The sequence below is a fragment of the Empidonax traillii genome, unplaced genomic scaffold, assembly GCF_003031625.1.
Source record: "Empidonax traillii isolate 1590-97213 ecotype Southwest subspecies unplaced genomic scaffold, ASM303162v1 scaffold624:size695616, whole genome shotgun sequence".
Classification (NCBI taxonomy): Eukaryota; Metazoa; Chordata; class Aves; order Passeriformes; family Tyrannidae; genus Empidonax; species Empidonax traillii.
The window spans coordinates 313,742-326,840 of NW_020955817.1; the positions used below are offsets into that span (position 1 = coordinate 313,742).

A 13,099-nucleotide genomic window follows, 5' to 3' on the forward strand; every position below is an offset into this window, starting at 1 on the left:
AGCTCGCCCTGATCCAGGCGTTCGTGGGCAGGATAAGCTGACAAACCCAAGGCACTGATTAGGACTCACAAACAATATCTTGGACTTCTCCGGCCTCTGGAAATGATGCGCAATAACCCACTGGCGTGCGACCGCTGGAAAACTTGTTCCTTCTACCTGGGCAGCTGCCGGCGGTCTCCTCGGTTTGATTTTGCATCCAGCGTGTGCTGGTGAGCAAAGCGGGAGGAGAGACTTCCCACAGTCCCACCCCCAGCCGGACTCTGCCCTCCCCTGCCTTCCTCTGCTCCCGCTCTCCCGCTGCCTGCGCTCCCTCCTTGGAGCCCCGTTCGACACCGCGCACGCCGGAGGCTCCTGGATGAGCAGGGATCCCTGCAGGGGTGGCGTGGCCCCCCATCCTTCCCGGCACCCCGCGCCTCTCCCTGAGCCCCAGGCTGGATCATGCAGTGCATCCGGAGGCAGCCCAAGCGCAGCGTATCCCAGGAAAACATGCTACTGGAGCAGAGCCGTAGAGTGGCCGCGTTGAATGGCATCAGGCTGGGTAAGGGACAGGTTGGCCTCGGCACCGGGCTGGCAGCTGCTTCGTTTCTGCCTCTTTTCCTTGCGCAGAGGCAGTGCTCCACCCTAAAGACAATTGCAGGGTTATTTTTAAGTTTCCGAGGTTTCTTTTCCTTTCATTTGCGTGTAACCACGCGCCAGATGTGTAAAGCGCTTCGTTGGAGGCATCAAAGAATGTGGGAGATCTTTGGCAAAGGGGCAGTTTCCCAAATCCGTGTCTGGGCTCTCTGAACTGCCGCTGGTCGAAGGGGTTTGGGGAGGGCAGTGCCCTTTTCCTGCCTGATTTTAGGACTGTTCAGGGGTGTGTTGCCTGTTGCTGTAAGAGCCCAGGGAACCACTCAGAGTTTGCATTCACCAGATGAAAGAGGAAACAGAGTTTCATAACTTCTGTGCCTGGCTATGAACTCATCGCTGGTTCCTGCAGTCTGGAGACGCAGCCCAAGTGGATGCCAGTCCCTTGATTTCCGTGGATACAAAGGCCAGGTGGAAATGGGAAACAGCCATTTACCCACCCGAGCTCTTTAGATTTTATCAAAAAGGCTTTCTGCCCTTTTAAACCAGCAAACCTGAGTTATGCCTGGTCTGTAAGCAGGCGGGAGGGGGCTTGTTTTATGAAAGCTGTAATGAAGTTCTATCAGACCAGCAGATTAGCGAGTGAGCAGTGCAGCAATATCGATGATCACTGTCCTCCTAACTGTCTCTTTGGTGAACTCAAAGCCTGGCTTCTGCCATGACAGCTCTTGTTTTATTGTGCTTCCTGCTTGCTGTAAACCTGAGCTAGATAAGCCAAAGGTTAACATTTTTGACGTCTCAGTGTCTAAAGCTTCCTAGTGCAGTGTATTAACGTCGTGGTCATTGCGGTGCTGTGTGTGCTTGAGGTGCTTCTTACCTTGGCCAAACACGATTTTTCCTTTGGCCATCACTGCATTCTGAATATACTCTGTTTAGAAAGTGTGTGATTGATGTTATGTGAGGAGGAGGGTACTGACCCTTGAAAAGCATTCCAGAATTTTGCATGCCAAATGTGTATTTGGTATTTTGCAGAGGATGCTGAACAGGACACAGTCTTGCCACATGTATCAGGCAGGATTTGGGCATGTATTTCAGTGTGGTGATTGTGCTTCTCATGCCTGACGTTGTTACATAGTTGGAAATCAATATCCTTGTCCTGCTGCAAAGTGTTTTTTAACTTTTAAAGTATGTATGTTTACAAGGACTCTGGTTTCTTCCCATTGCTGTGAGATGGAACTCTGGACCACAAAACTCCTCAGCTTCAGGCTTTGAGCAACGTGGTCTCATAGAAGGTGCCTCTGCCCATGGCAGCGGGGTTGGAACTAGATGACCTATAAGGTCCCTTCCACTAGAAACCATTCCATGATTCTCTGTGGAGCTGTTAGGCCGAAATCCTCAGGAGCTGGTTCAGGCATAAAACCTGAAATGAGGTTTCTGCTGGGAAAAGGTAGGGGTTTTTTCTGGAAAGCAGTTCAGATGACCAGCTGAGAATAATGTCTCACTGACACAGCAGGGGTGAGTTTGTGGTTCCTGTATCAGCAGATCAGAGCGTCTAAAGCTCCATCTCTGGCCTAAGAAAATGCTGTTGTAGGTAGGACATCAGCAGTGACTCACCCAAGGACAGGTGGAGAGTCTGTGGCAGTGCTTGGTTGGGCGTAGGAGGCAGGGCCTCAAACACTGGCCCTCTTTCCTCTCCATTCAGCTGTGTCAGCTTGAACTGCTGCTGCACAGACCCAGAGCAGCCTGGCACAGGCTGGGCCCACCTGGCCAAGGGGATGTCCCTTCTTCCTCTGGGTGGTTCAGCAGGGATTTGGGGTCACCCCGGCAGAGGTCAGCTCTGGGTGACTGCTCTCTATCTGAAGGGACCCCACATCCAAGGGATGTCAGAGCTGTTGGACATTCATGATTAACCCTCTTGCCCTTTCCTGACCAAACCTGCTGTCTCTTAGGGAGAAGCTTGTCTCTGTCTCCTCCCTGACTTCTCTCCCTGCCCCTGACTCAGGCTCTCTGAGCCAGCTTTTGTCTTTGCCATGCCTTCGCCATGCACTGTCCCTCTTCATCCTTCCCTCTGGCTCTTGCCAAGTGGAGTGCCCTCCTTTGCTGATCATGTCACCTTTCCTGGTCCTCAGGCACAACAACCGAGGATGAGTGGTAGGGCTGCTCCCACTGCATAGTTATATCCTTGGAAGATGAAGGGGAGTTTTGACCCACACTGATACACGGTGCAGGTGAGCAGGATGAAGGGCTCTGAGCTCCAGCTTGTGTCTGAACTGGGTGGTCTAAGCCTGGAGGAGAGGAATCTGCCTTGGCCACCACCTGTGCCTATCCAGGTTTGTCTGTATTACATTGGTGCAGCTCTTTGGGATGTCCTGGTAGCAGGACACCTTACAGATGCTGCACGTGGTGTCTGAGGAACAAAACACGTCCCAGTTAAAGGGATTTCTCATTGCACACTTATGGACATAAGCATCCAAAGGAATTGAGGTTTTCCTGCTTCCCTCCCCATGTCACCCCTAGGATGTCATGTCCTCCTATTCCCATAATGATGCCCTGTGTGGCTGGGATCTGAAGAAAAAGAAGGAACGAGTCTGGGAGCCAGAACAGTAATGTGGGTGAACAGGGAGAAGGAAGAAGTTAGTTTCCCCTCCAGCAACCTTAAGGAATGCCACAGGGATGTCAGTGAGGCTGGAGTCTGTGGCATCTTCCCTGCACTTGGAAGACCTTTGCCTCAGAGCAGAAGCACAACTCAGGAGACCAAGGACCCACGAAGCTGTTGTGATATCTGTCCATCCTCTGGATGATCTGGCCTCTTGTCAATCCCTGGGAATGCTGTCCCAGGTTTTGTAGATGGGATCAACTTTTCACCCTTCTGAACTGTGCAGGGGACAGCTTTTTTTTTTTCTCTCCGTGAGTTTTTTTCTGAGGTTTCCAGAGGAGGAGGCACTCAAATCCTCCTCTTGGGAACTGCCAGATCAGACAGGAGCTGAGAGGCCCGAGGGATGCTGTAGCATAGGAAGACACTTAATTAATGAGATAGCTAATTTAATGTAGAGGAAAGAGAGAGGCCACAACCACCTGTTCAGGATCTCCAGTTCCCACTGTGACGCTTTCAACTCTGGATGCCTTGGCCAGGCTCAGCTTTGGGCATGATCCTTGGCACCTCCAAAACCAGTAAAGACGTGTGAGTGGCTCATGAAGTGAACCCTGGACACCCCTCATACTTATCTGTGGTGGAGATCTCAAGCTTTGGCAACATAAAATGCTCTCTTCAGGCCACTGTATCCCAGTTACAAACTCACAGTGCAGCTTTTTGCTGCTGCCACCATGACCCACCTTGGTGCTCTGCAGCACCTGGTACTTCAGTTTCCTGTATGAAGATTGTCAGGATTCTAGGAATTTGGTCACTTGGGCCTCATACTGAGTTTTATTTTTCAAGCAGGCCCAAAATTCGGTAGTTTATCACCTTGCTCTGTTTAAAAAAAGGAAAATTCGAGGTGGATGTATCTTCCAGGGAAGAACCAACCCTGTGTCACGGGGGGACACTGCAATAGAAAAGTCATTGCATAAATCAGTTAGGTTGGATTTCTGCTTTGTGACACCCCACATTATCTTTAGGTAGCACTGGGAAATTTTGCTTGATGTGTCAGGTGGCTGCAAGTGGCCAAGTGGTTACCTGCAGTGTTTGGGTTAGGAAAAATCCAGCCTGAATTGTGATGTACATGATCAGCATGAGAGTTAAATGCTGTTTCACCAGCTCTGAACAAGCCTTTCATGCTGTGTCAGAGAGATGCAAGGTGCCTATTACAGAGAGCACGTGTCATGCTCTCACCCTCCTCAGCCCACACGCTCCAGATCTGTAATTAATGGTTGGGTTGAGGGACAGATTCTCCAAGGTGTTTAAGTATGTGGAAATCATAGACTGCTGAGACATTCAAAACCATGTAGAATGCCAAATTTCTGTCTTCAAAGCCTCAGTAGGTGCCTTTTGCCTCTCTAGGTGTCTTAAGTGCCTTCCTGAATCTAGGTTAAGTTGTGAAATCTGAAGTTTCTGGAACCAGAAGGTCTGGTTGTTATTACCTGACATTGCAGTGGCCTAGGAGTGTAAGAAAGGTAAAGATTCCTCTTGGATGGTTGAGAAGTGAGGACAGCATGGTTGCTGCCTTACTGTTACCTCATTGATATGTTGCTGCCTTTCACTGAAATTGCTTGTCCTAAGCTTCATATCACTGATCTGCAGAATTCCCACGTGGATAGGAAGGCGCTGCTTGCCAGAGAAGGACGAGTGATATCTTTGTGTATTCCTGTTTCCACAAAGGAAATTTGTTGCAGAATAGATTTGAAACCACTTGAAAGTTCCTGACAGCATTCCAATTACAAGTTATGCAACTTTCCTCACTCTGATGCTACAGTTTTGTCGTTTGTTTTATTGTGGGTTTTGCATCCTAACAGTGGCTATATTTGCTGGGAACCACATGAGAATTGCCATACAAAAGTCTTCGGGCTCAATCTAAGAGATGTACAAAGCTTCAGCCTCTTTTGTGACTGTGAAGTGTGATGTGGAGGACTGATTTCTGGGTCTCTCTTCTCAGCTGTCCTCCCCAGGCCTGTCTGCCCTGCAGTTGTCTGTCTGGATTGTCCCATGGAAGGGAAGACTCCTTGGGCATCATTTCTTGAGCTGTCTTTTACATTACCTCTCCTGTTTCACCACAGGCCTCAAAGATGACAAGGATCTGAAGTTCCTCCTGAAGGGCAGCCAGCTGCTAAAAGTGAAGTCGAGCTCCTGGAGAAAGGAGAGGTTTTATAAGCTCCAGGAGGACTGCAAAACCATCTGGCAGGAATCAAAGAAGGTGCTGAGATCTCCGGAGTCGCAGATCTGTAAGTAAAGCCTGCTTTGTCATGGGCTGTGGGGCACTTTGTGAGAGGTGCTGAGGGGGTGAACCAGGACCATCATGTGTGGTGGGGAGGCAGGGAGCAGTGAGACCAGATCCTTCATACCTCCTGTCACACACAAACTGAGGGATGCTGTCAGCTCCGGAGGCAGCCGCGAGGAATCCGCCGTGTCAGGAATGGCCACATTTCCCAAGCTCATGAGCTACTCCTTAAAGTGGTTGTGGGGTGGGCTGTGCTGGTCTCAGCAGCCCTGCCTGGCTCATTTCCTCCCCAAATTGTTCAGGTTCCTCAGGTGCCCAAGCCCTAATGCTCAAGCGTGAGTGTCTGTGGTGTGGTCTGTGCACTTGGGCTGTTGGTCTGGGCTCTGCCAGGACGCTTCTTCCCTGCCTTCAATCCCTGGGAAAACTGTCAATGAAGCCTTACAAAAGAACTGCAGAGAAGTGGAAATCCAAGGGCTAGCAAGAGATGTCTCTGGGAAGGAAAGCCTATTCTTATTCTTATCTTGGAAACCCAGAATCTGCTCTATTGTAAAAAGCCCAGATATGACAATCACCATTGTATGGCCCAGGAAGAACAATCCTGTGCCAGCATCACCCAGCTTGGCGCTGTAACTGGGACCAGGAGCCCAAATGTGCAGTCAAAATAAGAGCAGGCAGGGTGTGTATCTGTTTACTTCTGTGTTTTCTTCTCATTTGGTATTTTTATGACATACTTCTCCATATATTCTGACATTCCTCTCTCATGTATCACTGATCATCACAGTCTTGTAAATCTAGCAGGTAAATTAGTAACATGGACAAAATTTTATGGTATGTTGAAATGTGCTATTTACACAGGTTTTTTTGGTAATGATCACAATTAACTAAATGAAGGGTGGGCCTTCCAAATTACCCCCCCCCTCCCACAAGCAGTGATAAGATTTTCAGTGGGAGGAGTAAAGTAGCAGGGTAAAATACATTTGAGTTGTAACCCTCATGGCCAGGTTCTTCTCACATTACCTTGAGCACCTCATTTCATCTCTCTGTGCATCTTTCCCCACACGTTTTCTTTTTCCTCCTCTATCTAAATGTGAAAGACTTTGGATCACAGGATCCTAAGATGGTTTGGATTGGAAGGGACCTCAAAGATCATCCTGTTCCACCCCCTACCATGGGTAGGGACACCTTCCACTATCCCAGGTTGCTCCAAGCCCTGTCCAACCTGGCCTTGAACACTTCCAGGGGTGAGGCACACACAGTTTCCCTGGATAACCTGTTCCATCCAGTGTCTTGCCACCCTCTGAGTGAAGAACTTCTTCCTAACATCTAATCTAAGTCTTTCCTTTTTTAGTTTAAAACCATTCCCCTTTGTCCTATCACTGTCTGCCCATGTAAGAAGTCCCTCTCTCTTTTTTATAAGCCCCCTTTAGGTACTGGAAGGTTGCAGTGAGGTCTCCCCAGAGCCTTAGGGTTGGAGTCTGTCCTTTATTGAGTTTGGATGCCCAGCATAGTGGGATCCTGAGCTTAGCTGGGCTCTTCAGGTCTCAGTGCAATAATCCATTTAACAACTACAAACACAAAGGTCTCAGTGAATGTTTGTCCTCTGGGAGCACCTGCTCTGCTGAGCTCTGTCCCATATAAAACCAAAGTCCTTTCCCAGATAATATCTTGCTACAAAACAAATAAGGACATGATTTGAGAAAAATCACTTTCAGACCTCGCTGTCCTGTGCTCTGAGCCAGCCCATAACTCCAAATTATGGGGTCAGAGAGCAACTACAGCAACAGTCCTGACCCCACCTGATCCTCAGAAGTAAATGGGAAGGGGATCCCTGTGCTGTGGCTCCAGAGACCTTGATGCCTGCCTGGCTGAACCCGTTGCCTCCATGGCTGAGGCAGTGACATGGGGAGCAGGCACAACTGTGACTTTTTGATTTACTGAGCTGCAACAAGAGTGAGCTCAAATCCCTTGAGCTGGGCGTTGGGCCCAGGCTTTGGGAGTGTGCCTGCGTGGGTGTGGATTTACAGCGCTCAAGATACACTTTGGTAACTGAGCACAACCAGTGTTGCCACACTGCTGGAGACAGAGGCAGTGCCACTGCGGGAAGGGGAACCTGCTGTGCCCTGGGAGTGTCCCCAGTGCAATGTGAAGGGGCAGTGATATTACCTGGTGGCTCACATGCACCTGCATGCTCTGTGAAACTCCATGCACACACACCTTTTCCAGAGAAAGGTTCTTACACTACACCAGATTGCTCAAAGCCCCGTCCAACCTGTCCTTGAGCAGTTCCAGGCATGGGGCATTCAGAGTTTCTCTGGGCAACCTGTTTCAGTCCCTCACCACCCTCACAGAAAAGAATTTCTTCCTTAGAATTAATCTAAACCTGCCCTTTTTCAGTTCAAAGGCATTCTTTTTTGTTCTATCACTACTTGCCCTTGTCCAAAGTCTCTCTCCAGCTTTCTTGTAGCCCCTGCAGGTACTGGAAAGGGCCCTAAGATCTCCCTGGAGGCTTCTCTTCTCCAGGCTGAACAACCCCATCTCTCTCAGCCTGTCTCTACAGCAGAAGGGCTCCAGCCCTCTGAGCATCTTCATGGCTTCCTCTGGACTTGCTCCAACAGGTCCACATCCTTCTGATGTTGGAGGCCCCAGAGATGGATGCAGTACTCCAGGTGGGGTATCATGAGAGCAGAGTAGAGGGGCACAATCACTTCCCTCAACGTGCTGGTCATACTTCTCTTTGCCTTTCTCATTTAGTGGTCCTCAGAGACCTTCTGTTCTCAAGTTTACGGAGTGATCGCTGGGTTTGGGTTTCGTTCTTGAGCTTTTAACTTCACCAGGCTGCTCTGGGTTCAGGTGCAGGGAGGATTACCCCTGGTTCTTGTTGTGTCCTTTGGCAGGCTCTACCACCACGGCTGCCTTCTCAGTTGATGTGATGCGTGAAGGTGGTCCCGTCAGAGGTGGAGTGCAGGGTCACGATTTGAGACCCAAAATCAGGGACTTCAGCATGAGTCTCTCCAGAGGGTCACCCTTCCTTGTTGACAGACAGCTGCTTTGCCCTCCAGTACAAAGCCCTCCTAAACCTGCAGATAAGCTCCCTTTTTAGGATGGAAAAAACAGTGAGCAGAACGGAAACCGGGAGGTTTGAGCAGCAGGGTCTAATCTTATCTGCAGCACTGCTGGCAGAGAGCAGATGGATGCACCTCAGAGGAGCAAAGTCTGGGTAGGGTGAGGGTTATGTTTTTGTTTGGGTGATTTCCTGTTATTCCCATTGCTGCTCTTATGACCATGTGGAAAAGCTATTTGTAAACCATTGTGTGGTGGGGCCCAGTAGATAACACTGGGGGCTGCCAAGGTCGGGCAGGAGGATCTCAGATGCCTGAAGTTCAAAAAGCCCAACATATCAGAGTTGTCACAGACAACTGTGACAGACGTTGCCTGGCTCAGATACACAGGGTACAACCAATACTTTCCTCTTTATTGTTGTCTTCATTTTAATCAACTGGGATTAAACAACTCAGATTGGATGCTGTCTTCATAGCTGTAACACCCACAGGGTTTTTTGAGGGGGGGATAGGCTGCTGTTCCAAAGTGGTTTCTACGCAGGTAGAACATTATCCATTTTTTCCTTATTATCCATAACTTTTCACTCTGTTCCACTTAAGTCCAAGGGAACAGGTTTTTTTTCCAAAAGCCCTCGAAGCATCTTAAGCCGGTTTTCCAACAAGCATGTTCTGCCCTGTGTGTGCTCTCTGGTTGCCTCCAGCAGAGATATGGGAATGCTGGGCACGAAGAGCAGCACAAAAGCACGCATTTTTCAGCAGAGCCTGCTCCATGCTGTGTCTGGGCTGCACATCAGATCCATAAACACACTGCTGTGTTACCCTAAATGTTGTGTAGGGCCGTGGACAGGGTGGATGCTTCTTTGGCCTTTACACAGCTTTCTCCCTGGGCTGAGGAAACAGAGTTCAGGTTGCATGATTAACAGTTTTGGGGCAAAGAAAAGATTTGTGCAAGGGAGCTGGAAAATAGTTCATTCTGAGCCAGTTGCCTCCTGAGCATCACTGTGGTGCAAGGGAGGAGAGTCAGAGGGGGCAGAGGGACTGGATGGCACGAGCAGCAGACTGTCAGTAGCACCATCTTGTTCAGCTGTTGCCAAATATCGGATCTCATCTGTGTGAAATAAAAAGAGAAAAAAAAAAAAAAAAGCATTGGCTGCTTTCAGTGAAATTGATTTTTGAAAGCATTTTCTTAAACCAGCTGTAATCCCTTGTGTGGGCTCACTTAAGCCAGACTCAATCCCTTTAAAAACTCTCTGAACCCGGGGATTTGTAGGCATGGCTGCAAACTTTCCAGTGAAGCATCCTTTTGAGCATTTGGTGGGGGAGCAGAATATTCAAAGCCAGGAGGAGAAGGCTGAGTGAGTCATTTAGGTTTAGGGGTGCTACAGTGGGGCATCAGAGACGGTGCTTTGGTACCTCCTGCACTCTGTCTCTGCTGGAGGCTCAGGGAGGTGACGTTTTCTGTGGCAGCCCTGAATGAGCTTCACTCACCAAACCAGGGATGACTCACTGGGGGCGCGTCCTTGAGTCAGAGCAGTGAAGTCAAGACAGAACTTCAGGAGTTTTAGCTGAAATATTTCCATTTCTGGCCAAAAGTTTTACGTAAAAACTGCTATTGTCGGATTTTATTTTTTTTTTCTGTATTTTGATTAAAATAATCTGCTTTGGGAGCAACTTTCAGAGGTGAACTAAATTCAGTTGCACTACTGAGTGTTGCAAGTGGTGATTGTATTGTTATTTAAGATAATGAAATTGGTATTTTGATTTAGTAATTAGTTATCTCACTATTAAAAAGGCACAAAATTTGTTCCAGTTCCTCTGAATTCTGGCCCAGTTATAGAATATTTTTCAGCAGAAAACTTTTTCCTTCATTTTTGGCTTGCTGTGAAATTTAGGAGTGCCCTTAAAATGCTGTGCAATGAACATACCATTCCACTTTTTTTTTTGAAGAGTAAATGCTTGTCTCCATTGAATTAATGCTCTGAACTTGCTTGCAGAAGAACAGGAAGGATATGATATTCCTCTGTGCTTGCTCGAGTCAAGAAGTGAAAGCTTTAAATTGTTCCTGATAAGTGTTCTAAAGTCAACAGAAACTCTCAGCAACCTGTATGCACACAGCAGGTAGCTGGCTGCACCTACAGCTTCCTTCTGCAGTTTTCTTTAGGAATCATTGCTCCGTGGTCAGGCATGTGTTTATCCCCGGAAAAATATTTGCTGATGGTGAATGTGTTATGCAAGGCGGCCGTCAGCTGTGAAAACAAAACCGTCTGTCTGTGGGTCTCATTAGTTTTTTATCAAAATCACTCAACCCATAAAACACGTCATTTCGAGTGCAGGGCTGCCTGTTCCTTCGATTGAGTTTTCAATCAGGCCACCGCGTGTGTCGCCAGGACAGTTTTCATCACAGGCACTGCGCTGACAAATATTGACCTTGTTCTCCACAGCATATGTTAAATGCAAAGACAGGAGTGTTGAGAGAGCCTCATATCCAAATTTAGCGGCGGGAGAAGTAGGAACCAGTCGCTGAAATGGCTTGCAGGGCCCTGGTTGGGACATGTGGAAGGAATGTAAATAGAGACCACTCTATTTACATCAGCTCCCCAAGCTGTGATGGGCAGACAGAAAGGCTGGGTAAAGACCTTATATTAAAAGGAATTTCCAGACAACCTGTAAAATTGCACGTGCATTACATCACTGGTTGTCAGCGGGTGATGCACGCCAGCAGGGAGGACAGACTGCTGTGCAGCTGATCTCCAGTTAAAAACAACCTGCTGAGCGTGTCAGTGCAGGGGGAGCAGAGAAGAGAATGGATGAGGAATCGGCAGCTGGGTCCTGCAGTAATTCACGCACAGGGAGATGAGAGAGCAATGTGGTCAGGGCTAAGAAGGCACAGCACAGCGGGGCTTATGCTAAACCCACCCGTGAGTCACTGTGATGAAGCACCCCTCAGGGGTGAGGGTGAGGGATAGCCTGTGGTATTCCCAGTCCGGGGAGCTGACAGGGCTCCAGCTTCTGCTGATGACATAGGTCCTGATCCCAACAGAGTTTGGCCATCAGCATCAGCCCCCTGCGGGGAAACCCAAATCAACTGAATGGCCCTTCCTGGGGGGAAACCAAAGCGAGGAGCAGCAGGCGGTGCCGGTTCAACCCCGCGTGCTCAGCGTGGTGTGACATCCGTGCCGTGTCTCTGTGGGGTGGTCCTGGGGGCAGGCAGCTGCTCTCATCTGTTCCTGACAGGATGCTGAGCCCTCCTGGCCGAGGTGCAGCTGGTGAGGGCCCGAGCTCTCCGCAGACACGCGGGATGCTGAGCAGGCTGTTAACGGCTGAGCACGTTCCTCATCTGCATCTCCTGACGGTAAACAGGAGTGACTTACAGAGACAATTAGAGTGGGATGGAGTAATTCGATGTGACTGAACGCCACATGGCAGGGATCATTTACTAATGACAGGGGGGGCAGGATAAGGAAGGGGTCTGAGGAGTATTTCCCCCAGAGTGAAAAGCTGCCCCCCGTCCCCAGTGAAACAGCTGTTCTGGGAGTGCCTCCAAGTGTCTGTACAGTGACCCTCCTCTCCCTCTTTATCAGCAAAGGCACAAGAAAAGAGAAGCACTTGTTGCTCCTTGTCCTTCACGTGCTCAGTAGTTTGGAGATGTGGATTCATTTTCTTATTCTCTCTTGACAAAGATTCCTGACAAAATATCTCCTTCTCAAAGGGCTGCCTGTCAAACAGGGGGGAAAAAAAGGGATTGCTGTCTGCCTCTGTTCCTCCTTTCCCTGTATTCTTTAGGGTTACCAAAGCGTTTACTGTCCATGCTCCCAGCACAGTCTGGACATTTCACTTGTAGGACAATGATTGGAGAAGACATTGAGAGGCCAGTGGCCCGGGCTCATCTCTCAGACAATTTCTCTCATCATTAGGAACCTTGTCATGGTTGTTCTTCTGGATCTTCAACTCTTGTACACACTGGAAGCATAGAATGGCTTGGGTTGGGAGGAACCTTAAAGATCATCCAGTTGATTTCCTTTGGGAAGTGTTCCTCTTCCTTCTGCACGAGGAGATGAGCTGGCAATTGTAACAGCAAGCTCCCTGAAAGCCATGAGGAGAGAAATCCAGATCAAAAGAGATGCCCAAAAGATCCGTGTTGGTTGCTTGAAAACATCATTGCTGTCAAAACCGGCCTCGTGGATCCTGCAGGCCTGACCCATCCCCGCCTGCCAATGCCATGGGTGAAACAGGAGGAGGGCACTGGGCTGAAAATTAACAAGGGGGAAGCACAAGGGCAGGATCCGGTGATGAAAACTGAAAGGAGGGTTAAAAAAGAAAGTTCCCAACATCTCCTTGAGAGTAGTTCAGGCAGGAGGAATTTCACTGGCTCCAGAGAACGCCGCTGTGTGTCCGTGTCAGTGGGGAGCCTTTGGCTGTGGCACTGTCTGGGCAGCACCCACAGCAGCCAGGAAGGCTGACCAGGACATAACCTGTGTGGCTCTGTGTCTGGAGGCCAGGAAGAACACGAGCTTCCTCGGGTCGTGCGTCATGTTTTGGGCTTTGTACAAACCACCTCCTCGGCAGACGTAAACACTCGGGAGAAGTAGATGCAAACTTTCC

At 49.1% G+C, this 13,099-nt stretch overlaps 1 protein-coding gene across 2 annotated transcripts in view; it reads left to right on the forward strand.

Annotated features, from left to right (window-relative positions):
* The window catches only part of PLCD1 (phospholipase C delta 1), a 51,579-nt gene that overhangs the window by 7,880 nt on the left and 30,600 nt on the right, over positions 1–13,099 (forward strand). Inside the window, exons 1-2 of one of the 2 annotated variants that reach the window (XM_027898805.1) lie at positions 290–538; positions 5,278–5,442. In XM_027898805.1, coding sequence (XP_027754606.1) covers positions 439–538; positions 5,278–5,442 — 265 coding nt within the window. In that variant the 5' untranslated portion in view covers positions 290–438. Of the gene's footprint in view, positions 1–289; positions 539–5,277; positions 5,443–13,099 lie in introns of those variants that run through there. The other variant, XM_027898806.1, reaches the window with a different exon arrangement.